Source organism: Lampris incognitus, chromosome 2 (assembly GCF_029633865.1).
Source record: "Lampris incognitus isolate fLamInc1 chromosome 2, fLamInc1.hap2, whole genome shotgun sequence".
NCBI classification, from domain to species: domain Eukaryota; kingdom Metazoa; phylum Chordata; class Actinopteri; order Lampriformes; family Lampridae; genus Lampris; species Lampris incognitus.
The window spans coordinates 16,920,039-16,946,450 of NC_079212.1; the positions used below are offsets into that span (position 1 = coordinate 16,920,039).

General features: G+C 43.4%; 3 protein-coding genes across 3 annotated transcripts in view; 1 reads left to right on the forward strand and 2 right to left on the reverse strand.

Annotated features, from left to right (window-relative positions):
• Positions 1–827: 827 nt before the first annotated feature.
• Positions 828–8,695, reverse strand: LOC130107936 (calcium-responsive transactivator-like). The gene is made up of 11 exons (XM_056274754.1): positions 8,627–8,695; positions 7,641–7,717; positions 7,460–7,544; positions 7,211–7,343; positions 6,417–6,692; positions 5,465–5,629; positions 3,841–3,942; positions 3,146–3,238; positions 2,460–2,579; positions 1,356–1,483; positions 828–923 (listed from the first exon to the last, which is right to left on the reverse strand). Exons 1-11 carry the CDS (start codon positions 8,693–8,695, stop codon positions 897–899), a joined length of 1,275 nt encoding a protein of 424 aa, XP_056130729.1. The 3' UTR covers positions 828–896.
• A 2,032-nt stretch (positions 8,696–10,727) lies between these two features.
• Positions 10,728–14,146, reverse strand: LOC130128973 (protein LSM14 homolog B-B-like). The gene is made up of 8 exons (XM_056298759.1): positions 13,743–14,146; positions 13,464–13,627; positions 13,229–13,391; positions 12,938–13,129; positions 12,637–12,741; positions 12,356–12,508; positions 12,057–12,188; positions 10,728–11,007 (listed from the first exon to the last, which is right to left on the reverse strand). Exons 1-8 carry the CDS (start codon positions 13,861–13,863, stop codon positions 10,850–10,852), a joined length of 1,188 nt encoding a protein of 395 aa, XP_056154734.1. The 5' UTR covers positions 13,864–14,146; the 3' UTR covers positions 10,728–10,849.
• A 586-nt stretch (positions 14,147–14,732) lies between these two features.
• The window catches only part of taf4a (TAF4A RNA polymerase II, TATA box binding protein (TBP)-associated factor), a 42,452-nt gene continuing 30,772 nt past the window's right edge, over positions 14,733–26,412 (forward strand). The window contains exons 1-5 of the mRNA XM_056274037.1: positions 14,733–14,964; positions 15,145–15,954; positions 16,721–16,875; positions 17,052–17,171; positions 17,543–17,686. Coding sequence (XP_056130012.1) covers positions 14,733–14,964; positions 15,145–15,954; positions 16,721–16,875; positions 17,052–17,171; positions 17,543–17,686 — 1,461 coding nt within the window. The remainder of the gene's footprint in view (positions 14,965–15,144; positions 15,955–16,720; positions 16,876–17,051; positions 17,172–17,542; positions 17,687–26,412) is intronic.

The window sequence follows — 26,412 nt, forward strand, 5'->3', positions numbered from 1 at the left end:
AGATATGCACGCGCAGAACAATGCATGGAATAAAGAAAAGTCCAGTTCAAACAAAAAAAAACAAAACAACAACAACACAAACACTTTGTGTGATTATTATGGTTAATGGCACATACTCCGATGTCTGAGCCAACCGGTCATCTGTCGTGTGTATTACTTCAGCAAGACTTACAAAGATATCAAGACAAAGTGAAAACACAGAATGTTTGACCAACACACATCACAGTCCGACTAACACAGACAAACTTCTCTGATCAAGTCAGGTATAAGGGCCAAAAATTGTTTTTTTTTAACCTTCCTTAAATCAATTTCCCTTATCGTCATAAAGGCCTAGCAGTGTTTCTAAGAATTAAAGCAAGTTTCTGGGTCTAATCTAGCAATCTCTCCTTTTTTTTCCTTTCTTTTTTTTTTTTTTTTTTTTACATCTAATTTGTCTTTTCTACAGCCCCCGTCTCCCAAACCGAGGCCTCGTTCTGTATACCCAATGAAAGCAAGAAACTTGCAAAAGAGCATTACCAATGAATTAAAGGATGGGATGAAGACGGGATGAACAAAAGGTGAAAGCGGACAGCAAAAAAGGGAGGTGAGACAAAAGTATACAAGGCAAAGTGCTGGGGCAAAACCGGTAATTCGAATGGGAGCGTTGCATTATAGTAGATGTACCCAGACTCAGTACGATGGCCCTCAAACACATACTACCTTGTAGTGAGCAAAACACATGAAAAAGGGATCCCTAATATTTATCCTGAAGGTGTTGAACAAGACAAGAGAATAATGGGTCTAGTGAAGCCAGATCTTCCAGTCCACAGCTGAGGACCACATACGACCACGGCTGAGTGGCGCTCCCAGGACATTTCCTCTGCAACTTTCATCCCGCAGGAAAACAATCTGATTCTTTATTGCTGATAGTTTCCATATTGGCCCTACAAGTTAAAAGATCACAGATTAGCACAAAAGTAGCTTCACAACATGGTGGATGAACTTCGGTGAACATGGTGGTCGACTTTTTTTTTGTTTTGTTTTTTTACTTCAGCTTTTTCCAGTAACTCCACCATGTAAACTTGGAGAACCGATTTAGTAATTTATTGTATTTAATGACGCACAAAGTAATGTGTTATATCATAAGTTGTTGCAAATGAGAATTTTGGGGGTGGTGTAAAGAGCCTAGTGCAAAACAGAAAGGTACTTATTCATGTATATTTCCATGGGTCCGGTTTTGTTTTTGTTTTTTAGAAATTGTACTGGATATATCCTATATTGAACAGTTACATACTATCCTTTTCAGAGATGTTGACATCCAGTGTAACAACAATTCAGAGAAGTTAACAAAGAAATCATGATAAAATCCAATGTACCTGTTCATAGGTATACGGTCTCTGTGTCTGTGGTCCAGGGCCTCCCTGGGATGAGCGGTAGGAGCTATACTGTTGGCCTTGACCCGGCTGATACTGTGAGTACTGTGAGGAGCCACCCTGGCTTGGACCTGAGGAGAACATGGTACATTCACTCTGTGTGGTGTGTGTGTGTGTGTGTGTGTGTGTGTGTGTGTGTGTGTGAGAGAGAGAGAGAGAGAGAGACAGTGCGTGTTTGCTCAAATGTGAATTGGTGTCTGCATGTTTGTATGCATGCACAAGGATGTGTGCATGTGGATATGTGTATGTACAGTATACATCTGTGCATGCACACTTATACAAAATTGTAAATTGTGGTCTATTCTGTACACACAACATCCACTGCATGTCTGTCCATCTTGGGGGAGAGATCCTTCCTCTGTTGCTCTGCCTGAGGTTTCTTCTTATTTTTCTCCGTTTTTTCTTTTTTGGAAATTTCGCCTTTTTCTCCCCAATTTTATCCAGCCAATTACCCCACTCTTTCCAGCCATCCTGGTCGCTGCTCCACCCCCCTCTGCCGATCTGGGGAGGGCTGCAGACTACCACATGCTTCCTCTGATACATGTGGAGTCACCAGCCGCTTCTTTTCACCTAACAGTGAGGAGTTTCTTCAGGGGAACGTAGCGTGTGGGAGGATCACGCTATCCCCCCAGTTCCTCCTCCCCCTGAACAGGCGCCCCAACCAACCAGAGGGGGCACTAGTGTAGTGACCAGGACACATGCCCACATCCGGCTTCCCACCCGCAGTCACGGTCAATTGTGTCTGAAGGGACGCCCGACCAAGCCGGCAGTAACACGAGGATTCGAACTGGCAAGCCCCATGTTGGTGAGCAATGGAATAGAGCACAATGCCACCCGGATGCCCCTCCAAGGGTTTGTTTAGGGAGTTATTCCTTGTCCGATGTGAGGGTCTAAGGACAGGATGTTGTAATGCTGTAAAGCCCCCTGAGGAAAATTTGCAATTTGTGACATTGGGCTATACATATAAAATTGACTTGACCTAACCTGGCATGTATACACAATGTACTGGGTTGTGTGTGTGTGTGTGTGTGTGTGTGTTGTTCTAACCATATCCCTGTGGCTGTCCACTGTAGCCCTGTTGAGAAGAGTACTGCTGTTGGCTAAAGGGCTGTTGTTGGCCAGAGCCTGGCTGGTACTGGGCCTGCTGCTGGCTGTACTGAGAGTTGCCTGGAGGTACACATGCACAGCATCTATTAATGCTCACAATCTGTGATTTTTTTTGGGGGGGATTTTGATATACTCTATTGATCCCCAAGGGAAATTACATTCTGCATTTAACCCATCCTAGCTGTGTAGCTAGGAGCAGTGGGCAGCCGCCGTGCAGCGCCCGGGGACCAACTCCAGTTCGTCTTGCCATGCCTCGGTCTGGGACACAGACAGGAGTATTAACCCTAACATTCATGTTTTTTTGATGGTGGGGGAAACCGGAGCACCCGCAGGAACCTCACTGCAGACACGGGGAGAACATGCAAACTCCACACAGAGGACGACCTGGGATGACCCCCCCTATAGTTGGACAACTCCGGGGTTCGAACCCGGGACCTTCTTACTGTGAAGCTACAGCGCTAACCACTGCACCACCGTGCCGCCCAAATATATGTTGCTTTCTAAGAATAATTCTTAAGATAATGTTTTTTTTTTTATAAATTAAAGTGTAATATCAACAAGGCAGTATCTATATAAATGTGGTTCTTAATAAAAAACAATGACCAAACAAAAGCAAAACCTCGCACCTCCTTCATAGTAGTGTTGTGAAGATTCATCAAAGGGCCTCTCATAGCTTTGCTCACCATATGAAGACTGCTGGTATGAGTACTCCCCATGACCTGTAAACAAGTGGAAACATACAAAAGCAACCCTGCAATGATACCACAACCCATAAACAGATGGTACAGAGTATTCCTCTTCCAGTTCGAGGCATTGTACTATAAACTGTCCCAAATGCATGATGTGCAAGAGACAAAATGACAAGCACAAACAACATTTTCCAGTCCCCTCACCAGAACATGAACTCACGACGTGCAAAGTACAAAGAAACACCCTGGAGTTAGTTTGCATTCTGTCCTCAACAAACTGCCATAACAATTTCTGAAATCTGAAATTCCGGCACACCAAACGGCACAGTATGGACACAGACACACTGGGAAGAAGCAGGATTGAGACAAACGTCAGCCCTTTTCCAAAAAAAAAAAAAAAATTGTTTTTGTTTTTTTTGTATTGACAGTTTTCAACCTCAAAACACGAGGGAAAGAAAGATCCTGACTGAGACAAAAAGCGTTAAAGCGTCAGCGCTGCAATAAATCTGGGGCACGCCTGTGGGACAGCACTGAGAGGAAACGCTGTAAACTGTATATGCGTGCATGACCTCTGCCAGGTGTTTGTGTGTTTGCGAACTGTGTGGATAAAGTTTAAGGCTGTGTATGATTACCATCAGGGTAATACTGCTGGTTTATGGGCTCGCTGGAGCTCTGAGTATGTCCATACTGCTCTCCGTAGAACTCGTCTTGTCCCATGTACTGCTGTGCAGATCCTGCAAGACAGGCGACACCACTGTTGGTTAATCAGGTGGTTGGACCAATCTGGGGCTGTGTTAACGACTAAAGGGGCTCGGCCAGGACAGTCGGGCAACTGAACAGCCACGAGGTCCGCATGTGTGTGTGTATGTGTGTGTTGTGTGTTCGAGAGTGTGTGTATGTGTGTGTGCGCCTGTCTGTGAGGGGTGAGATAAGACTGTGACGGATGATACCAGCACTATCTTTTCTTTTATATGTTCTTTAGTTGAGAAAAAGAAACTCAGAAGACTAAGCATCCTAATTATAATTTAGCTGTGAGTTTTTTCCTAAAAATAATCTGCTTTTACTCACTGATTTTTTTTTTCATGGAAATAAAAATGATAATGATAATAGTAAATTCAAGGAGGCCATCTCAGGCCAACTCCAATTAGGGGAATGGAAAATTGCAATCACAAAAATGAACAATACCATGAAAATGATACGACGGGTAATTTTGAGGAGAAAATGACAGGTCACAGAAAGCCAATTATTAGGGAGAATCTGATCTCTGCTTGGTGGCGGTGTGCAGAAACTCCAGATTCCGCTCCTTGTCTTCACATGACAAACTCAGACAGGGGGACAAAACTGACTGCCAGAGGTACACAAGGAACCCTACACATCCTACGCTTCTCAAATCACAATGCCGAGAAACAAATGTCCCAATAAGAGATGAGCTGATTTATAGAAAATATTTTCGTATTAGGTTCTACACTAATAGCAAAACAATAATAGCAACATATCTGACATTTCCCCTATAGCCAAGCAGTCATGTGTAATGGAGCATAGCCTCATAGCCTTATTGCCAATAAGAGGATGGCTAGTGACACCTAAAGTCACCTGATCTGACTTCGGAGGCAACAATGCCCTATCAGACCTATAAAGAAAAATGTCATCTAGTCAAGCAAGGATAATAACTTATCACTCAGAATGTGGCTTTACAGCCCCGAACTAGAGGCTTGGCCTCTGTTACCTTGGAAACAGTCTCCCATTCTTTTTGAGCTATAAGGCATGTGACTGGTCCACCTACTTAAAAAGACACAAAGGGGTGTGGCAAAGCTATTATTAGGCACTTGCTGACACAGCATGGGCAAAATGATTTATAGAGACAGACCCGATGTGAGTAGAGTGACATATCTCCAGTCTGCCTCTTAAAGTCACATGCGGACCACAAAGACGGTGTTGATATCTGCGCTCCCATATCACTCTGACTCGATGCTCTTTGTAATGAAATGTGGGTATAGTGCCTTAAAAAGCTCCAATCTGTTGTACGCAGCTTGCAATCTTAGCCTATTTTGCCCCTCTTGATGCCAAACACAGCCACACTTAATGAACACCTAATGAACGTCTGATGCTACCTACAAACAGCTATATACCTAAGCGCCTGCAGACACACACACACACACACACACACACACACACACTGACGCCATGCAAATAAACATGGCTCTCGAGTCCATTACCAAATGCAGCAGCATGAGGTTAAAAGTCATCAGCACCTACCTTGCTGTGAGGAGCGGTAAGATCCCATGGGTCTCTGAGACATCATACTGTTTCCTTGGCTGCCCTGACCCATCATGCCCATGGCTTGCTGTCCCTGATAGTGTTGGCTCCCAGCCTGGGCTGAGGAGTAGTGTGGAGTGGCAGACTGTTGGTGCATCATGGAGACTAACAGGGAGGTGACATTATGGGGGAAAGGCTTCATACATTAATAGAAAAAGACACTGAGCATACCCGACACCCTAAAAACTGAGACCGGCAGGAATTTGCAGAACTAAATAAACGAATAAATAAATGAATAAATAAATAAATGCAAATGGGCAGTCGTGGTATGGAGCCAGGGGGCTCTTAAATAAATAAATATTTTAAAAAAAATCTATTTAAAAAAATGTTTTCAAGATGCTTTGATGTGTAAGTGCAAACATAGCCAATGGAATTAGTGCATAAACAGGGATAGGTACACATGGACAACCAGTGAGAGAAGGGCTGCATCTCAGGGTCAAGGGTCAGAGATTAGAAAGGGTAAAGCCTAGAATCAGGAATGCAAAGAACAGGGAGTCTGGAAGGGAAGAGAAAAGAGGCATGACACCTCTGTGATGATCTGAATGTGTTTGGTTCTTTGGGCAGTCATACTGTAAAATAAATATGACTGCAAAGTGTAAAACTCTTAATCTGAGCAAGATCTATGTTCTAGGAAATGGGGTTATCAGTACAGCCCAGCATCAGTGACGTTAAATACTACACAATATTTGATCGTGCTCCTGACACTAAGAAAACTCTTTCACTTTACAACTCTACAGGTCACACCTTGCATACTAGCCAAGGAACACGTACAACATCGTTAAATGGCTCATTAGAATTAGCAAAGTTCCTTATTCTGGCCACTTTTCTATGCCTTTCCATAGGACAGAATGAACTGATGCCCACTCTCTGGAGCCCTCTACACCTGGCTCACCTTGGTTAGACTGCATGTTGAGGTTGCTGCGGGAGGAGGAGGAGGAGGAAGAGGAAGTGGAGGAAGAAGAGGAGGAAGAACCATAGCTGGGCCCGGGGCCCTGGATCATGCTGCCCTGGGAGGAGGGAGCAGGGTGGCTGTAACCGGAGGCTGGGGCTGAGCCACCGTAGTTGCCGGCTGGCAGGCTGAGGGATGAGGAGGGAATAGCCGACTGCAACTGACCAGACTGCTGCTGCTGCTGCTGCTGCTGCTGCTGCATGGGGGTATGGCTGGGGCCTGACGACACACATGCACAGTCAGAGCAGCCAGCACGCAGTCCAATGCAGCATCACATCATATTCAATGTTAACACATTCAGTTCATCTTTACTGGCAGCTTGTAAAGTAGGATAGGGCGAGTATGATGGATCACACCAGGGCTGCGAAAACATATTCTGCTTATAGAGTAGTAATAGATAGAACAAGCACAGAGCAGCTGTAATGGAACACGACTTGGAATTTCCAATTTCTGACTACTGGCTGGAAAACAAGGGAAGAGATGCTCACAAGCAGTAAGATGATCACTTAGGGAGGGACAATGAAGGACAAGACAAGGTAAATGCACACAGACATGCAGCAAAGTCAGAACAGGACAAGTGCTCATGACGAGGACAAGGCAACAAGAGGAAAGGGTTTGTTTTGTACATGTTTGTGTATGTGAGTGTGCGTGCATGCATGCATATTCAGTTTGTGTAAGCGAAAACGCCAACATGAGTGACAGTTTGTCTCTGCAGTGCATGTTTATAAAACTCTCACCGTTGCTCATTTGACTCTGCATCATTGATGCTGGCGGAAGTCCTGGAGCCATGTTGTCATTGAGGTTACTCTGAGAGTGTGTTGCACTTTGGCCCAACCCTCCGGGACCCACAGACATACTGGAAGTGGGAGGCTGGGGAGAGGATGAAATCAGCATTGACTGAGAGAAAAATCGAGTGGTGAAGGATGGTGGATTTGTTGTGTTGCTTGAAACCCGAGGGCTCCTGAAACCTCATAAAACATACTTACAGCAGGTAACAGTGACTGCATGTTCTGGTTAGAATCTGCTATTGTGGCCAAGTAAACAAGGTTTCTGTGCAGGATCTGTTGGTACCTGTCAAGAAGCACATTGCAAATATACATTTCACCACTAGGACTAACTTCATGCCCTCAATATGACAAGCCATGAGAGATAATACACAACACCTACTGTGTGCATTCTGCTGTCTTGCCTTTGCTTTGGTAATCCATTATGCACTGTATTAGATGATGATTTTCATCAAGCATCTTTTGGAGACAAAAAAAGAAGAAGATACGTGTATCTCAGTTATGACAGCTAATACAAAGTAGGACACGCAATAATACAACAAGCACTTAAGTGTCTCATATTCCGGCAGCGCTCGTGCGCGCGCGCGCGCATCTCTCGAAGCAAATTTCCTGTCAGATTTCATTTCGCGCGGCGAGATCATGGGGTAATAGCGCAGATGTTATCAAAGTTATACGGAGCTTGTCTTTTTAGATTAAATGCATCTTTTCATAATAAGCCTGCTTATTTCCGACATCGGTGGAGCGTCAGTGTGCGCTGACAAGTTGCCCTAAGTGTCACTTAAGGATTTCACGTAGCCAGCACGCATCCCTTTAAACCCACATGGTTCAATCGAGGATAAAGGGGGGAAGAAGAAGAAAAAACCATACGACGAATGGCTCAGGACTGTCCAGCGATTCGCACTTCATTTCCATCTCATTGCCTTAAACCTCACTGGATGTTTTGAGTTTCTGTAACAGTGAAGGCAACAACAAAATAAGTTTAACAATTAAAATCAGCTGTAACGATGTTACGGCAGTATGAACGGTCATTCTGATGATATCGGTCACAAAATATAACGCCCCCCTATTCATCAACAAACATCAACGAGAATCCTGTAACCCTGCACAATGAAACATGGCACCAGCCTGTGAGTCAAGTCTTTATTGCAGTGTATCATCATCACCACCACCACCATCGTCATCATCATCATCGCTTTGTTTGGTTGGCGCCTTCAGCAGACTAATGATTTCATATCAGTTGCCATTTCTTCTGTTCTTCACAAGCCACTTTCTCTGCGCTGGTGGCGGAGCGCACACTCATCCAGACCCGAATAAAAATACATACATACATACACCATAAATGCCCTGACCCATCAAAACGGCTTTTACCTTTTGTATCGTCTGTTGCGTCACCTCCCCTTTACTCCTGGGGCGCGCCGACGAGAACGCCACCGACATGGTCATATGGGAAATAAAACAAAAACGGCTCTTTTATTCTAATATTTATTATCTTTGAGCTCAGCCCTCTATTTGGCTACATAGTTCCCTTACCCAGATGTAGGGGTGTTGAGAGGACCGGTTTTGTGAGAGCTAAAGAAAAATCAAATTGCGTCCGTCTTGTTTTTCTTGATATGATACAAATATTCTGGTGTTGGAAACGTCACTTCATTTTCTGCATGCAAACAACCTCGCAATACAATTAAACGTTTAATGGGGGGGGGAATCCCCCCCTATTCTTTTTTGGTACAGCCCGCACAGATAGTAGCCTACCACTTGTCCTCAATGTGTGTGTGTGTGTGTGTGTGTGTGGGGGGGTCTCCTTTGATTCACGAGAGCCAATAGGTACTCTAGTCTCTCCTATACCTAGAATGAATCAAATGTCAGAAGCAGGAAAAAACAGTTCTCTATAAACGCTGCAATTCTCCATTTCTAACATTGTGTTTCTAATATAAAAGGCAAGATGGGCTCTTTTCTCTTTAATTTACAGCAAAGATAGAGCAATCGCACTTATTTGTACAGTGTATGGACATTTTTGCCACAGGATACACTGGGAAACTTCTGAGCATCTTCCACCACAAGTTGTGGAATTAACATTTCCCTTGCTGCCCAAACAAAACAGAAAGCTGGGCAACTTAATATGCGGGTTGCCATTACAGAAAAAAAGGGGACAAACCTTGTGTAGCACATCAAGTTTTACCGTTATGTCCCATTTCCAAATTGGTACAGCGTACCCTACTTCTGCACCAGTCAATGACTGATAAACTGGTGCAAAGAGCTCAACTTTAAAAAGGACTAGGGATGAGACACACGAGAGAAATGAGTACATCAATATTCTGTTTATTTCAGAATGGTAGAAAAATAAAATACAGTCTCCAAACAGACTTTTTGAAACTTCAAAGCTCATTTATATTTACAGTCGAAATTATGATCCAAACATCAAATCCATGGATATCCATTTCAACAATCCAAGAAGCAAAGTAACCAAAATTTTTTTTTACACATGACCCAATTTGAAAATTAGCAATTTCAATTTTTAGAGCAACAATTCTGATTTTAATAATTTGCTAAATTTCTTCTGACAGGGACAGCAGGCTTGGGGTGAGGCTGATTAAAGAATACACAGATGCCCACTTAGAACCAGTAAATTTACATCCAAAATGAGGCCTGGGGACAGAAAAACAAATGAAAAACTTGCAATAAAAAAGATGTAGGAAAAGTTTATAAAAAAAAGTCTCACCAAGCACACTCTTGATGGAGAACAGCCTGTATTGAGATACAGACTTTGCACACCAACCAGCATGTTTAGCATTTGCTTGCACTTTCCTTGTAAAGAAATTTCAAAACTAAATTTCTACGTTTGATTAATATAGTATGATAATACTATGTTATATGTAAAACTATATACTCTGATAATGACAGCTGCAGTACATTTTAAGTGTTCATAGGAAAGGTTCACCCTTTTTCAATCCAGAACTCAAAACTTTACATCCGACTTTGTTGGTGTAGTTCGGTCTGAGAAAATAGTTCCTACATGAAACTACCCACAACAAGGTGTGTGGATTATCTTGAGTAACCAGGTCATGATTTCTGGAAAAATACTTTACTGTTGAGTTTTTCCAAATGTTTTTTTTGCCACTTTTGAGCAACACAAGCCAAGTGCCATCCAGTTATGTTCCACTGTATTTGAGAGAAGGCAGACATCACTATAGCCGATAACTCCAAAACTCAGCAGCTCACACCAAAATTATCTAGATGGATAAATGGAATTACAGGTAAGAGGAAAAATATTTTTGATTTTGGGGTAAACTGTCTCTTTAAAGACTTGGGGAGATATGAGCATCAACAATCAACCCACTGCACTGTATTAAAGTACAGCAAGAACATTCAGCAAAGTAGTACAGTAAAGTTTGTCTGTACTACTCTAAATGATGCCCAACATTGTAACCAAGTCTAGCTTCACAAAAAAAAAAAAGATGAACCTATACTTTGAGCAGAGTAAAACTACAAAATGTCAGATTCACTACTGATACAGCCTTGCCTGCATATCAGCTGGTTTTGGGGAAGAGGATCTGTAGGCAAAGTCAACATTAGCCTCTGGATCTGTGCCGACCTTTACTTCTGTCCGCTCCCTGCGCTCTGTGAGGTTAACGTTGCAGTTTCCTGTCCTTGCCGTCCATGTCGGAAGCCCTGGCCCCTAAAAAAAACACCAGGAACGCCAAAGGTTTCAAGATTTTGCTTGCGCTCCTCAGCCCAGGTCCATCTGAAACACACGTCGTTATAAAACTGATCAAATACATTATTACCCATCTCAACTTGTGTGTAGTTCATATACATGAACCTGTAATTCAAATCTAGGAATGACGTTGCATTGTATGGGCAAAAAGTTGTGTAAACTTAAGTTTAAACATGGGTTTACTGTATTCTTATTGAATTATTGCCTGTCATGTAGGCTGCATGTAGGTCAGATGAATCGGCCATACTAAGAGGCCCTTGCTGCCGATCAACCTGGTCACGGCTCTTTTCTGTCCTGGCCCCACAGTGGTGGAATGAACTCCACACTGATGTCAGGACAGCAGAGTTGCTGCCCATCTTTCGGCACAGGTTGAAAATTCACCTCTTCAAGAACTACTACCGTTACTTGTTCTTAGCACTTATTGTATTCACTCTTTTAAAAAAAAAAACCTCATTCTTGCACTTTTACTTTAGCACCGTTTTTGTTCTTAGGTGCAATTATGACCTCTGATGACTAGTAGTTCTCCTGATTCCTACATTAAATGCACTTATTGTAAGTCGCTTTGGATAAAAGCGTCGGCTAAATGACTGTACTGTAATGTCCCTAGGTGTGAATGTGTGTGTCGGCCCTGTGATGGACTGGCGGCCTTGTCCAGGGTGTCCCCCTGCCTGCCGTCCAATGACTGCTGGGAAGGCCCCAGCATCTCGCCACCCTAAGTTGGATAAGCGGTTTGGATAATGGATGGATGTTGGCTGCGCGTTTGGTAATTGGTGTATGATTGACATTTTAGTGTCAGCCGCTTAGCGTCGCTGTTCAGGCCACGGGTGGTTTGGTGGAATGGAGAATGAGTAGAAGAAGAAAATGAGGGGGGGGGGGGGAGGGGGATAGTGTTGACGGTGGTTGAGGCACGTAGTGCGGTCGCTCGCTGAGCCGTGTCCGCACCCGACGAGTTTTTGAGGAAAACCCGGAACGTGTCAACTGAGTTCTCTCTTCTCACACACCCACGTCGCCTACACTAACTCGGACCGCGGAGTCACGCGAGTAAACGTTGGGTCAGGAACAAGTGGGTCAGTGGGATTTACCTGGGGTTATTACTGGAGGGGACGTTGTCAAAAAAGGACTTTCCTCTATCGTAGTAGCGTTTCGGGCCAAACACACAGTCCTCCGTGTTCTTTGTTTGTTTGTCTCCTTGGTCTTCCTTTTCTTTCCCATTCGCCCCTGAGAAATACAATTAAAGACACATGCACAGTGCTGTGTTTAACGGTGTGAAAGTCGCAGGTGGCTCGTTTTTCGTAACTGAATTTTCTATCGTCGCACTGACGAGTCTGACAGATAAAAAGCATCACCGGTTCCCGTACGACCGAGCTCCTCGGAGCGCAACCAACCTTCGCTCAACCCGTCCTGCATCTCCCTCTCCTCCTTGATAAACTGCGCATTTGAGGAATCAAAATCAAAGTCTGTGTCGAACTTTAGGGTGCTGAACGATGACGGTCCCACCGTGAGCCTGCCTGTACTTCGGTTCTTGTGCCTACGAGCTCCTACGGCAAGTTAAGGGTTAAAAAGGAAAAAAGAGCAACTGGGCCATGCCATATTGGTTTCTGCAATTACCTACCCAACAGGTTCTTTCAATTCACAACCTTAGCAGCCGAAATGTACAGATGTTTACCTGCTCTTTTCCTGGGAGGTGGTCCGTTTTCACCTTCCCCTTTAGTCTGTTTTTCAGACGAGTCCGGCTGAGCACTGGGTGGATCTGGAGCTGATTTAACTTCTGCTAAAAAAATAAATAATAAAATACACGCAGGATACAGCCTCTGAATCTGACAAGCTACACAGAAAACGGCAAGATAAAACGACGTGAACATCCCAAACCGGTGAAAATCTCTCTGGTGAGAAAACAGGCAAATGCGGTGCATCCATTTGATCAGGTGCCATTTCCGGTGCTCATCCCCGGTGTGCTGCCTACTTACTGGCGGTGGATCCGGTGCCCTTTCTGCTCCGGGAGCTGACCCGTGCAGTTCTCTGGGGCATGCCGGCGTCCTGATTCAAGGCCTGGATCGCAGTCACATCGCTCGTCTGCGTCAATTCCTCCACCATCACAGTCTGAACAGCTTTTTCCACCGTATGACATTTTTTAACTGTTTGGCCCTGCAGTAGAGGCCCTGAATTGGAGAGGAAGAAAAATTGAGTTTTTAGTGTGTGGGTTGATGTCCCGTTTCATTTGTGCAAGTGGGAATTTTATTTCCCATTGACTCAATTACCGAAGCCGCGGGCCGCAGCATACGGTTGACGGTTGACAGAGGTGGCGGAAAGCTGGGTGTGGAAGGGCATCCTCCCAGGATTTAACCGTCCTGGCGGCAGATGGAGGCTTGAGGCCGTCCCTCTTGATGACTGAACCAAACCACAGGGCGTTAATTGTATGGCCTACATGGGATATTAAATGCTTGGTCCACATTCAGAGTTTTATACTGTGGGATGTGCGGTGTATTTTTATACCTGCACTATTGCTGGGTCACGCGGCAGGCCATGGAAATGTCCTGAACGCTCGTGCAACATAATATCTTCAATGTCGCTTCCTCTGAAAGTTATATAATCGAAGATGTCATCTTTGGGCGGTGTTGGCCGATTTGTGGGTCGCCCTTCTGTTCCAAAGCACTTCACTATCGCATAGAACGCGTGATTAAAACGTTTGTAATTCCAGAAGAAAATCACACAAATCTTGGACGCACCGAGGCCCCCGTGGTTATAGTGCAGAAAATGTCATGCAAAACTTACCTTTAGCCAGTACTACTGTCGAGTTCACTGTATCAATTGTATATAAAATACCCTCGTAACGATTTTGAGCTTTAGAAAGAAGGCCCATTTCACAGCCGATGTAAGGTTTTCCACCACTCATGTTCAGTGAAGTCGTTAAAAGAATACGAATTTCGTTCTGATGTCAGTTTAGAGCAAGCATGCTAAACCACACCCAGCAGAGAGTTATCGATTAAGTAAGCAGGTGAACGAGTGCCAAGCCACTTTATTCAAATTGACGCAGCTGGACATGATGTGGTATCTGGAGCAGGTCTAATTTACCACAACTCCCGTATGCAAGTTCTCACAATTGACTCAATGGTTTGGCCTGGTTTATTTACTTGTACGGAACTTTGGTGCGCGTGCTTGCGTGTGGTTATATGGGGGGGGGGCGCATATTCGGTTCAGGTGGCTCATGGTATTCTTTTATGTAATGCCCCCAACAGAATAATCGCAAAATTATAACCTAAATTCATGTTAAATAATTCATGGAAAGCAAGGCCATGGCGATTGACAAGGTGCGCTTGACAGTTATTTGACCAGCAGCGCGCTGTGGCGAGCACTGGGCGTGCTGAGCCGAGGTAAAAGCCGCTTTGAGACTTCAAAAAAAAAACAAAAACAAACCACAACGCAGCCATTTTGAGTAGTCTACAAAAACGTAGACGGACGCAAATACCTTAGACCCATCAATAAATGTAAAAAGAATCTTTAAAAGTTTAACGTCAACTGTGTCGTTGAGGGCCATATCGATGCGGCAAAGTCCCATCGTAAACACATACTCTCTCTTGCTCTCTCTCTCTCTCTCTCTCTTCTACCCGTATGATCGAGCTGGCACTCTAAAATGCAGCTGGCCACCATGTATTTCGGACTTTATTCCTCCAAACAGCCAATCAGAACACCGGAGACCCCTGCGTCAGCAGGGCTGCATCCAATCGGCGCATGCGTCTCACGGACGAGCGTAGCAGGGAAAAGATGGCGGCGGGCTCCGATTTGTTGGATGATGTTTTCTTCAACACAGAGGTGGACGAAAAAGTAGTTAGTGCGTTAGTTGGGTCTTTGGAGTCCGAGTTGACGGGTGCGGGTCACGGTAACACCGCGGCTACGGTCCAGTCTACAGCAAATCACACCGGCAATCCACCTACAGGTAGTAATTCCCATGTCCAAGGCAGCAAAATGGGACTTTCACGAGAGCTCGGTAAAGCAGGTAAGATAGCTGCTGACTCCGGTTTGCTAATGGTTGCTCGTTTTTGGTCACGTTGTTCTGCAGATTGTATCTGTCACCCTTACTTTTTTTTTACACAACTATTTCTTATCCGCGAGTTCAATAGCAAGTGTTCGATGCTCATTTTGTTCTTTCTTTTCTTGCGCTCTTGCGTTGTTTTAGGGACAGGGGTACAAGGAGGTGTCATCAACAGTGCGAGGACCCACGGCTCGACCATGGATGGAGCAGCCGGGACCACATCGGCGGCGGGATCGGGCATGACAGCGGGTCAGAGTCTAACCAAGACAGAGACAGTCAGTTGTGTTGTGACGGTGGTGCCTGATCCTGGGGTCGGGAAACCTTTAACAGCTGGCGTTCAAACTTTGAATGGAAGTAATGTGGCGATGAACTCTCATACTCCCGGAGGCGCGTCTGTTGATAGTAGCGGCAACAACCCACCGCCTGCTGTCACAATTGTCAACAACGGACCTGGCTCTTTGACCAAAGGAAATTCAGTTTTATCTGCAACATCTAGCACTATCATTCAGACCTCATCGACAAATGCGCAGAATTCTGTCACTACGCCTGTAATCTCATCTCAGCCTTCAGTAAACAATGTTCCTACAGTTACACTTGTGAGGCCACCTATGCAAACTCCCACAATTACCTCGCAGAGCGGGGGCAATTCCACCACGGGTCTATCGTCACAAGTGGCAAGTGTTGCAAGCACTGTTGTTCCAGGACCTATGGTAAACAAATTTGAGTCTCCTAAAACTATTATCCACACTACTGCACAAGTCGCAGCTCCAAGTGTTGCGACAACAGCCGCGAAGAGCCCTAATGTTTTGCAAAATGTCAGGACTTCGATACCTTCTACAATCGCTGCTGCTGGTCCCGGTGGAATAAGAGCTATTGCCCCACAAGTGTTAGCCCCTCGTCTGGCTCAGCCACAGCAAAATGCTCCAAACATCCAAAACATCCAGCTCCCACCAGGTAAGTGTGTCACATTGTAAAGCGGACAGTTTACACACATCTGCAGTTTGTCTTCTATGAGTTTTGGTGTAAGCTTGGCTGTTGGATGTAAAACTTACTGATTTAAAAGTACAAAGTGTTGTCAGACAGTACTAACTTTGTCAGGAACTTGTTCCAGAATGTACAGTGGTGCTACAAATGACAAAACAAAAGCAAAATCACAAAAGCACCCATTGTTTTTTATCTTGAGATATTGTCATAGCTATTTTATTGCAAATTGGTGGTTTGAAGGTTCTTGGGTACGACTTTGGGAGCAGTGGTTTGAGGGTTCTTTGATACTGAGTTAGCATTGTATTCACTTTCTCATTTGACTTAGAGATGATTTGGCAAGGACGGGGTTATATTTGGACAACAGATTCTGAACCTGGAGGGAGGTCCATCCAGATTATTCCTCTTTCATAATGTCAAACCATTGCCTTCTGTTGCAATCTATTGAATTTCTTTTCATTGTCTCATCAGAAATAATAGCAAACTCTCTGTTTCAGTAGTGGCGGCTATTTAATATTAAAGTCTGAGCATCTTCTCTTTTTTAAAAAAAGTACATTAGTGTGGTTTAAGGAGTAAAAGGTAAAGGACCAGAGTTTTTGTTTGTTGCTGCAGATATTATGGTGGCCACAAACCTACCTCTATGGCCTTTCACATCTTGAGAATAGGTGTAAAGACTGGCCTCCATAGCCAAGCCATTCCCTTTTCCCTCCTCAAACCCTCTGGCGATTGGTGTTGACAGGAATGGTCCTGGTTCGCAGTGAGAGTGGGCAGCTGTTGATGATTCACCATCAGACTTTGGCCCAGATGCAGGCCCAGGCCCAATCTCAAAGTGCCATGGCACCACGACCTGCAACCCCCACCAGCTCTCCACCTGTCCAGATTACCTCTGTACAGGTACCAGCCCCCTTGTATGGTCACACAAACATAAAATAAATGCATTGAATTCATGTATCATGAAATAAGTACACCAAGCTGTGTGGCCAGGTGATCAATTTCACTCTCCTTATTCTCCACTGTAGTGTAATATAGTGGGAAAGAGATGCATCAAAGTCCAACTCTACTTTCTCTAGGCTCCAGGGGCGCCCATAATGGCTCGTCAAGTGACCCCCACCACTATCATCAAACAGGGCACCACAGTTCAGACCAGTGTGCAGGCCACCACCACGCTGCAAAGACCTCCTGTGCTGCAGGTAGATAAATAACATATACTTGTCATGACTCAGACTGCCAATGTTTCCTTTTTGTAGCTATGTACATAACATGACCCATGACTCAACATTATGACATAATGCCACAGACTAACCACCTGTGTAATCACAAATGTGTAATAGGAACGTCTTGCTCAGCATCAGTACAAGGAAAGTGAATGAATAATTCCTCTTCAAAAATTACCAATGACAGGCCCATAGTGTAAAGCATTTAAGTTCTAATTTCTACTAAGCTGTCAACCTGAAGAGTTATATGGAGCAGTTGCAAAATTAGCTGTCACTTACTTAGTTATCCTTGCCTTACCTTTCACTGTAGTCTCATGCCACACATTTGTTTGCAATAACTCCCACAGAACACCATCATGCTTGGAGGGACTGCCACCACTCCAGGACAACCCACTACTGTGCAGCCTGGATCAGCAGCTACAGCCTTAACCCAAAGGATAGGGCCCCCAGGGGCAACTGGGACTGCTGTTGCCCCTACTGCTATCACGGCGGTAAGGAGAGAGTTCTAAGCCTGACTAATTTTCTTCATGCACCACACAAGAGGTTATGAACTTCAGTGATTCTGAATCGTGTAGATTATATAAAAAGAAACAAAACTGTGTGATTTAAGATAATAATAATTCTATTTGTACAGCACTTTTCAAAATACTCAGATGCTTTACATATGATAAAATAAACATAAAAGCAACACACCAAAAGCATAAAACACAACATTAATCACGCATTAAAAGCAATTCTGAACAGGTCGTGGCAATTATTTAATTCCACTCTGACATTAAATGAGGAGCGAGACAAAAATCCCTTACAGTACTGTCACACTTTAATGTAATATAATAACATGTTCATGAACATGACGCACAAGCCTAGATGCTTGAATGTGCGCCGATCAATACAGGAAAGTCTCTCTTATAGGGCAGTTTTCTGTTCTTCCCTGCCTTATCTCATGTCTTCCAGCTCACATCCCACCAAGGCCGTTTCTCCAATTAGTGTGTGCAGACTTGCTACACTCAGTGAGTTTCCCATACCTGCCTCTGCTATCAACCAACAGTTAACAATAGGCCTTTATTTGTTCACATGGAGAAGACAACTTATAAGACTTCCTTTTTTCTGTTAAACATGAACTTTAAGCATCTATCTAAGGAATGTAAAATAAAGTTAAACATGATATAGGTCATACATGGTCAAAGATTAAAAGTACGCAAACATCATATATGAACTGCTCTCACAATCTCTCCTTTTTGATTACTTTTAATCAATAACAGATCGTCTAGGTAAAACATCAAATGAAAACATGACAATGGATATACACCCTGGGGAACATCTTACCTCACACAGAATAACTGTGAGGCCTGTCTGTCAGTTGTAAGCCAACTGAAATGCATTAGATTTACATCAACACGCTCCTTATAAACTCAGCAGTAAGAAGAAGTCACAATCGTCCCATGTCCTCTAGAGCCAAACATCTCACCCTTCTCTTGTCTAGAAATGAGTAAAAGACCAGAGAAGTTATCTACACTAATATGAGCAAACACATTACAAAAAAAACCCAAAAAACAAAACAAAACAAAAAAACAATCCCGTTTTGACATTTGGGAAAAACCTATGTGAATGCTCAAGATTTATCTAAAAATACAACATAGTCCCCAGTAATATTAATCAATGATTAATGATAAAATAATAAAAAGGAGATAAATCCATAATAACACACACACACACACACACACGTAGATTGGTTACTGATTAAGTAAGTGTTAACATAAGGAAAAGGAAAAAGAAACCAATAACTCTAAATAAAAAAGGATTCGGGGGAACTACTTTATCAAGTGAGGTCACTGCAGACACTTGCTAAAATCCTTATTATCATCATCATCGTGGAACCCAGGGATCTGGATAATATTTGACTTGTACAGTGTTAACACTGGAATGACCGGGATTTCACTCCTACCTAAAACGACCATTTAAACTCTATATTCTGTCAAGATAAATACCCAGTTGATACATTAATGCATTGCATATGTTAATATGTCTGTTAGGAAACGACTGACACCAAAATTAACATTTTAACAACTATAATACTATTTTTAAATAATTTAAACTTCAGAGAGACATGGTTGAACTTGAATAGCAAAATTGAAAAAGTGAAAATATTACCTGAAAAACAAAACGGAAAACACATATTGATAATCTAACAAATGTAACAAGGCCTATATCACATGAAATGTAAAAAAAAATAACTGAAAATAACTACTGAAACAGTCCCAAACAACAGCCGGAACTTAAAAACTACTAGAAGGACCACTGCCCACAGTTTTTAAACTATATTTTGTCAAGATAAATACCCAATTGAGATATTAATGCATTGCTTATGTTAGTATGTCTGTTAAGAAACGACTGCCAACAAATTTAACATTTTAACAACTTTAGTAATATTTTTCAAACAATTTCAAATCGCCGCTGTCCAAAGCCTGTAAACACTGCAACGCCTCGTGGTAGTCATGGTGCGTCTGAAACGGCGTCTGTACCCAGATATGTTGGAAATAATCAAAAATCAAGTTCAGACTATTACTCTGCACTGGAGAATGCTAGTGTGTTTCTAGGACAGAGCAATGAACTTCGCGAAGGAAATGATGCAACCAACACGCGTCATAAATAGTGACGTGATGTGCACAATCGTATGCAAATTACAAGTGGACATTTTGACTGCTCATGGTTGTTCTTGGTAGATCTTATCATAAACTTTTTTTGTGCAATTGATCTAAAACTAATTTTAATGCAAATGTATGCAATTTTAGGAACATTCAGGGGGTGGCAGGTCTGTATCTTTCTTTTTTCTTCATAAAGTTATTAAACTTTGAAAATCCAAAGTGGTAATAATGACCGGCTTGGTCGTTCTAATGTTAAGTACAGTCTTAATACAATATATACGGATCAATCCAATCATAAAAGTAATGATGAAAATAATAACGAAAAACAGGATAATACCCAGAATCAGAGTACGAATAAATGATGCACCCACAGATGCCAAGGGTCCAAACACACCCATGAACAGTATGTAAATCCTTTACCCCTTGTTCAGCATCATGTTTCAGTTCTGATATTTCAGCATCATTGCTAGTAATATATGCGCAACATTCAGTGGAAATCCCTTTACACACACCACCTTGTGAGGCTAACAGAAGATCCAATGCCATCCTATTTTCAGTTGCTACGCGTCCAACATCATCTAAGCGTCTCGCCGGGGCTGTAATGGTGGCTGTAGAGATGTTCATGTGACATTCTAACATAGTAGAGAGTGACTTGATCTCATCCTGGGCTGCATATGTACCGTAAAAGGGTATCAATATGCCAAATGTGTGCTGAGCAGTTGATAAGGCATGTTTAGCTTTGCAATGGAGTGATGATAATTCTGATGTAGATGCCTGTCTGATTAAGGACACCAAAACTACAAAGTAACACCGATTGTGGGTTTTTCTTGGGAAACAGCTATAAGCCTGATCACCACAAATTAAATAGACCTTTTCAGGCATTATGGGTTGCTTATTGAATGTTATCTTTACTGTCCTATTACAGTAAGTAGTGTCTGCTGTGATTTCATAACTGCGGTCCTATACACACAAAGAAACATCAGGCAGGGCATGCTCACGCAGAGTAGGCCAAGTAAATTAATAGTTGTGAGTCAAAGACTTAGTAAAGAATATAGGCCTAAAGCAATTATATACAGTAAAATGTAAAAATGCCAGCTATATTTGCAAATTCCATGGGGCTGAATACACCCCGGCTACAATGCGATAGATCAGCGGTCGGGAACCTATGGCTCGCGAGCCATATATGGCTCTTCCGGTGACGGCATATGGCTCCCAGACAATTTTGAGTTGAAAAAATTTTTTTTTTCAAAAAAATCAGTTTGGAACTGATTTTAAAATACTTGTGATATTTCTTAATAATACTGTGTCATTTTAAAGTAAACAGAAATTAGTTTTGAAGATAAATTTCACGGGTCACCCGTGGGTCGGGTCGGGAACCAATGGCTCGCGAGCATGTCCGGGTCATTGTAAAGGTGAAGAAATCAATTTTATCAGATAGCCAACTAGTTTATCCGCTTCAACCCTTGTAACGGAAAAGATGGCGAAAAGAAAAAAAGACGATGATTACCGTGCATTCCAGGCTGCGTGGACAGAGGAATTTGCATTTGTGGAGAGCGCAGGATCTGCGGTATGTCTAATATGCAATGATAAAATTGCATCGATGAAACGGTCAAATATAAAGCGGCACTTCGATACGCACCATGCTTCATTTGCATCGAAATATCCAGCGGGGGACAGCAGGAAAAGGGCATGCGAGGAGCTACAGCGGAGAGTGCAGACGAGTCAGCAGCAACTACGTGTGTGGACCAAGCAAGGTGACGGGAATTCCGCTAGCTTTGCGGGGGCTTTGGCAATAGTAAGGAATGGAAAGTCATTCACAGATGGCGAGTATGCCAAAACATTCATGCTTGATGTGGCCAATGAACTGTTTGATGACTTCCCAAATAAAGACAAGATAATCAAACGAATAAAAGACATGCCCCTGTCAGCAAGAACTGTGCACGATCGTAGCATCATGATGGCAAATCAAGTCGAGGTAACACAAATTAAGGACATAAACGCCGGGACATACTTTTCTCTCGCGTTAGATGAGTCAACAGACGTTAGCCATCTATCTCAGTGCAGTATCATTGCCAGGTATGCTGCAGGTGACACACTGCGTGAGGAAAGCTTGGCTGTTTTGCCAATGAAAGGGACAACAAGAGGAGAGGACTTATTCACGTCTTTCATGGAGTTTGCTAAAGAAAAAAAAACTACCGATGGATAAACTTATTTCTGTCTGTACTGATGGTGCACCCTGTATGTTGGGGAAGAACAAAGGATTTGTAGCGCTTCTCCGTGAACATGAAAAGAGCGCCATCCTAAGTTTTCATTGCATCCTGCACCAGGAGGCGCTTTGCGCTCAGACGTGTGGCCAGGAGCTTGGCGAGGTGATGTCTCTGGTCATTCGAGTGGTCAACTTTATTGTTGCCCGAGCTTTAAATGATCGCCAGTTTAAAGCTCTGTTAGAAGAAGTTGGGAATCATTATCCCGGTCTGCTTTTACACAGCAACATGCGTTGGTTGTCAAGGGGGAAGGTGCTCAGCCGTTTTGCAGCTTGCCTGAGTGAAATCCGGACTTTTCTTGAAATGAAAGGCGTCAAGCATCCTGAGCTAGACAACACTGACTGGCTCCTGCAGTTTCACTATCTCGTGGACATAACTGGCCATCTGAACCAGCTCAATGTGAAAATGCAAGGTATTGGAAATACAATCTCATCCCTTCAACAAGCAGTGTTTGCATTTGAAAGCAAGCTGGAAGTCTTTCTCAGGGACATTGAAACAGGTCGTCTTCTGCACTTTGAAAGACTGCAACAATTTAGAGATGCATGCTTAGCAAGTGACTCCACTCAACATCTGGATCTCCAGCAGCTAGCTGGCTTTACGTTCAATCTCCTGCAGTCATTCAAAGCACGTTTTGGAGAATTTCGTGCGTGCACTGGTCTTTTCAAGTTCATCACTCATCCACATGAGTGTGCAGTGGACAAAATCGACCTGACATGCATCCCCGGGGTCTCTATCGGAGACTTTGAGCTGGAAGTTGCTGACCTGAAGGCATCAGACATGTGGATGAGTAAGTTCAAGTCACTTAATGGAGAGTTGGAAAGTCTTGCGCGACAGCGAGCAGAGCTGGCGAGGGAACACAAGTGGACAGAAATTAAAAATCTTCAACCTGAAGACCAGCTGATTCTTAAAACTTGGAACGAGCTTCCTGTGACATACCACACAATGCAGCGTGTGAGTATTGCCGTATTGACCATGTTTGGCTCTACATATGCATGTGAACAGTCTTTCTCGCATATGAGGAACATTAAGACCAACCTACGCTCACGTTTAACTGATGGAAGCCTCAACGCCTGCATGAAGCTCAACCTCACCACGTATGAACCAGACTACAAGGCCATCAGCAAAACCATGCAGCACCAGAAGTCGCATTAAAAGTAAGACATATTTAATTTATTATACGTTAAAAATACTATATGGCTCTCAATGAAATATATTTAGAAATATTTGGCTTTTATGGCTCTCCCAGTCAAAAAGGTTCCCGACCCCTGCGATAGATATATTCTGATTCAGTTATAGACTCACATTCTATGCCACTAAAACCCACAGATCCTAGCACCCTAGAAAATCTCACAACTGGCCTATCTGACATTAAATCCTGGAGGTCTGAAAATTTTCCCCAAAGTTAATGATGGTAAGTCTGAGGTCATTCTGTTCGGTCCCCCAAATTCCATCAGCCCTTTTGGGTACTAATCTTGGTGGTCTGTCAGGTAGTCTTAAGCAGGCTGCTAGGAATCTTGGGGTAATATTCGATACTAACCTCGGTTTTGGTAATCAAATCAAACATGTTGTTCTGTCATGCTTTCTCCAGCTCTAGCTAATCTCCAAAATTAGGTAATTTTTATCAGTTGCCGATCCGCAAAATGTTGTACATGCTTTTATCTATTCTCAGCTTGACTATTGTAATGCACTTTATTCTGGTATCAGCAAGAGCTCCCTCCACCGTCTGCAGTTGGTACAAAATGCTGCTGCTCGGCTCATTACTGGGACAAAGGGGCATGACCATATCACTCCTGTGCCTGCCTCCCTACACTGGCTCCATTGTTATACTTCAAATAGATTTTAAAATGTTATATCGATACTGGTCTTGCTCCTACATACATTTCTGATTTACTGACCTGGTATATGCCCTCTCCACCATTAAGATCTGCAGATGGAGCCCTGCTGGTTATTCCCAGTTCTCGGTTTGTCACAAAGGGTGATGGGGCTTTTGCTGTTAGAGCCCCCACACTATGGACCTCTCTTCCTGTTGAACTAAGACAAACCAAGTCTCTAGCTTCTTTAAATCGTGTCTTAAATCTTTTCTTTTCATGAAAGCTTGTACACATGTTTGATATTTGTTTTTATTTATTTACTTATTATACTGTTTTTATTTTTACTCTTGTTTGGTTTTATTCTTATTTTTGCCGTGTCTGGTTTTATTTCTTTGTAAAGCACTTTGTAACATTGGTTTAGAAAAGTGCTATATACATAAAGTTAATATTATTACTATTATTATATCGGTACTGCAGTTAGCAAGCACAGCCAGAAACTGCATGATATTGAATCATTGGATTTGTCATTGTTTCAAATTAAGATACCTTCCACAATACTGTGTGGTTTAAGTCACGCAGCTTATAAACTTTATTGAAATCAGACAAGGCAAATAAGATTATAGCTACCTCACTATCAGGTAGATCATAATGAATAAGCCCTGAGACATAACAGACTGAGGAGGTGTCATATAGGTTAATATTGAGTGCCTTAAAGTCTGCTGTAGATAATGGTACTCAAACTACCATAGGTGATAGAGATGACATAATTCTTGACAAATACAACAATTAATAAAATTATGAGAGGTGGCCCATTCTTTCATCATAGTTATAGCCAGATTTCTCCTATAGGTATCAAAGCGTCTTGCACGCATTAGTGGAGTTTCAAAAGTCCGAGTGGCTACTGTGGGTTTAGCAATATCTTTACATATCTGTGACTGATGCCCTGGTGGCCAATCTGCATCTATATGGCATGTCGGTTTTCCAACTTTTTGGCACCAGACCGCAGACTCTTTCAAGCCCTCAGCTGTAAGTTGGTCTGTGACTAGCACTTCACAGTATTCTGTTCCACATGTAGTAACACGATAGTGATTGCTGTTTATCCATGCCCAATAAACTTTTTCTGGCCGACGAGGGTGAACTGTAGAGTCAGTGGTTAGTAGAACAGCTAACTCTATTACACGTATCTCTCCTGCACAAAAAAAACTAAACAAACATTAATCTCCTGTCATCTGTATGTCTGGCAATTTGGCTATGGTGGGGGCGAAAGGTGGATGAGAATGTAATGAAGGTTGTTGTTACAACATTGTTATCTTGTAGAGAATCAAAAACCCATAAAATGGGACTGACAGTCACAATAGTTATTATTGCAAAACAATACATCACTCCCCTGAGACTAAACCCCATTCTCTTAAAAGGATGCTTGGGACTGCTTGCCTACTTGCTGGCCTCATCACTACAAAGTACCTCAATGGCGCCTTATTGTTTCCAAGCTCCATTAAATAAAAGAAAACTTTTCCCTATAGCGTAGCAACCGTTAACTCTCGGTAGGTTTTTAAAACTCAGTGAGAGCTGGCCACGTCTACTTCTCTTTATCATTTGTGAGCAGAGTGGGTTTCTCACCCTGGACCTCCGTCTCAAATGGTGGCACTTTTTTTTTTACAGTGGCTGCCCTGTGTCTAGCGAACTCTCCCCTCCACCTTCACCGTGTTGTAGGTGTGGTCAAGAGCACCTGGTGGGACCCTGCCCACGGGGCTTCCTCCAATGTTTCCTCTTTGGTTCTTTATCAGCACCCAATCTTCTGGCTTCAGGACGTGCAGCTGACCCTCTATCAGCTGTAGAAGTGCCGCTCTCACCTGCATGTGAATAGAACTCAGCATTTTGTTTAGTTGCACACAATAATCCTCCATGAGGTCTGACCTGAGGACCCGCTTTTGCAGGGGAAGGGCTATTCCAATGGTCAGTGTTCATTTCTGCTTCCGATGTGGGAAGATGGCGGTGCAAATTCACGTTTGCACCGGCCTCACCCAGTACTGGTGTGGGAAGATGGCGGCACGAATTCATGTTTGCGGTGGCCTCACCCAGTTCCATCCATGCAGTGTCTTTGGCCACATCTGCGTCTAAGTTTTTCTTCGTTTGATGGCAGGGAGAGCTGGTTCTGGATCGGTTGGGAGAGCTTGGTCTGCTGCGTCCTGTGGTCCCAGGGGCCACGGCCCTGCCTGGAGCTGTGCCTGAAGAGGTAACACTGAGGGCAGTCTGACAGGATGTGGAAGCGGGGCAGGCAAAGTTAACTGCTAGCCCATGCAGACCGGCAGTTCTGATAACACTGAGGGCAGTCTGGCAGCAGCCTTGCCTGGCCTTGACTGTGTTTTTAGTGTGGAGTGCAGGGAGGTGTGTCGAAGGTGTCTGGCTGGGAGAGCTAGTGTTGGCTCGGCTGAGGGAGCTTGATCTGTTGCAGCCAATGGGCCGAAGGACCAGGGACCTGACTGGAGCTGCACCC

Coding starts and splice junctions, on each gene's coding strand:
- LOC130107936 (XM_056274754.1), bottom strand. CDS start 8,695: ATGTCGGTGGCGTTCTCGTCGGCGCGCCCCAGGAGTAAAGGGGAGGTG. Junction 7,344..7,459: donor TGCAGTCACTGTTACCTGCT/GTAAGTATGTTT, acceptor TCCTCTCCCCAG/CCTCCCACTTCCAGTATGTC. Junction 5,630..6,416: donor CAACATGCAGTCTAACCAAG/GTGAGCCAGGTG, acceptor CCTCCCTGTTAG/TCTCCATGATGCACCAACAG.
- LOC130128973 (XM_056298759.1), bottom strand. CDS start 13,863: ATGAGTGGTGGAAAACCTTACATCGGCTGTGAAATGGGCCTTCTTTCT. Junction 13,392..13,463: donor GTGACCCAGCAATAGTGCAG/GTATAAAAATAC, acceptor TATCCCATGTAG/GCCATACAATTAACGCCCTG. Junction 11,008..12,056: donor CGTCCCCTCCAGTAATAACC/CCAGGTAAATCC, acceptor TTTATAACGACG/TGTGTTTCAGATGGACCTGG.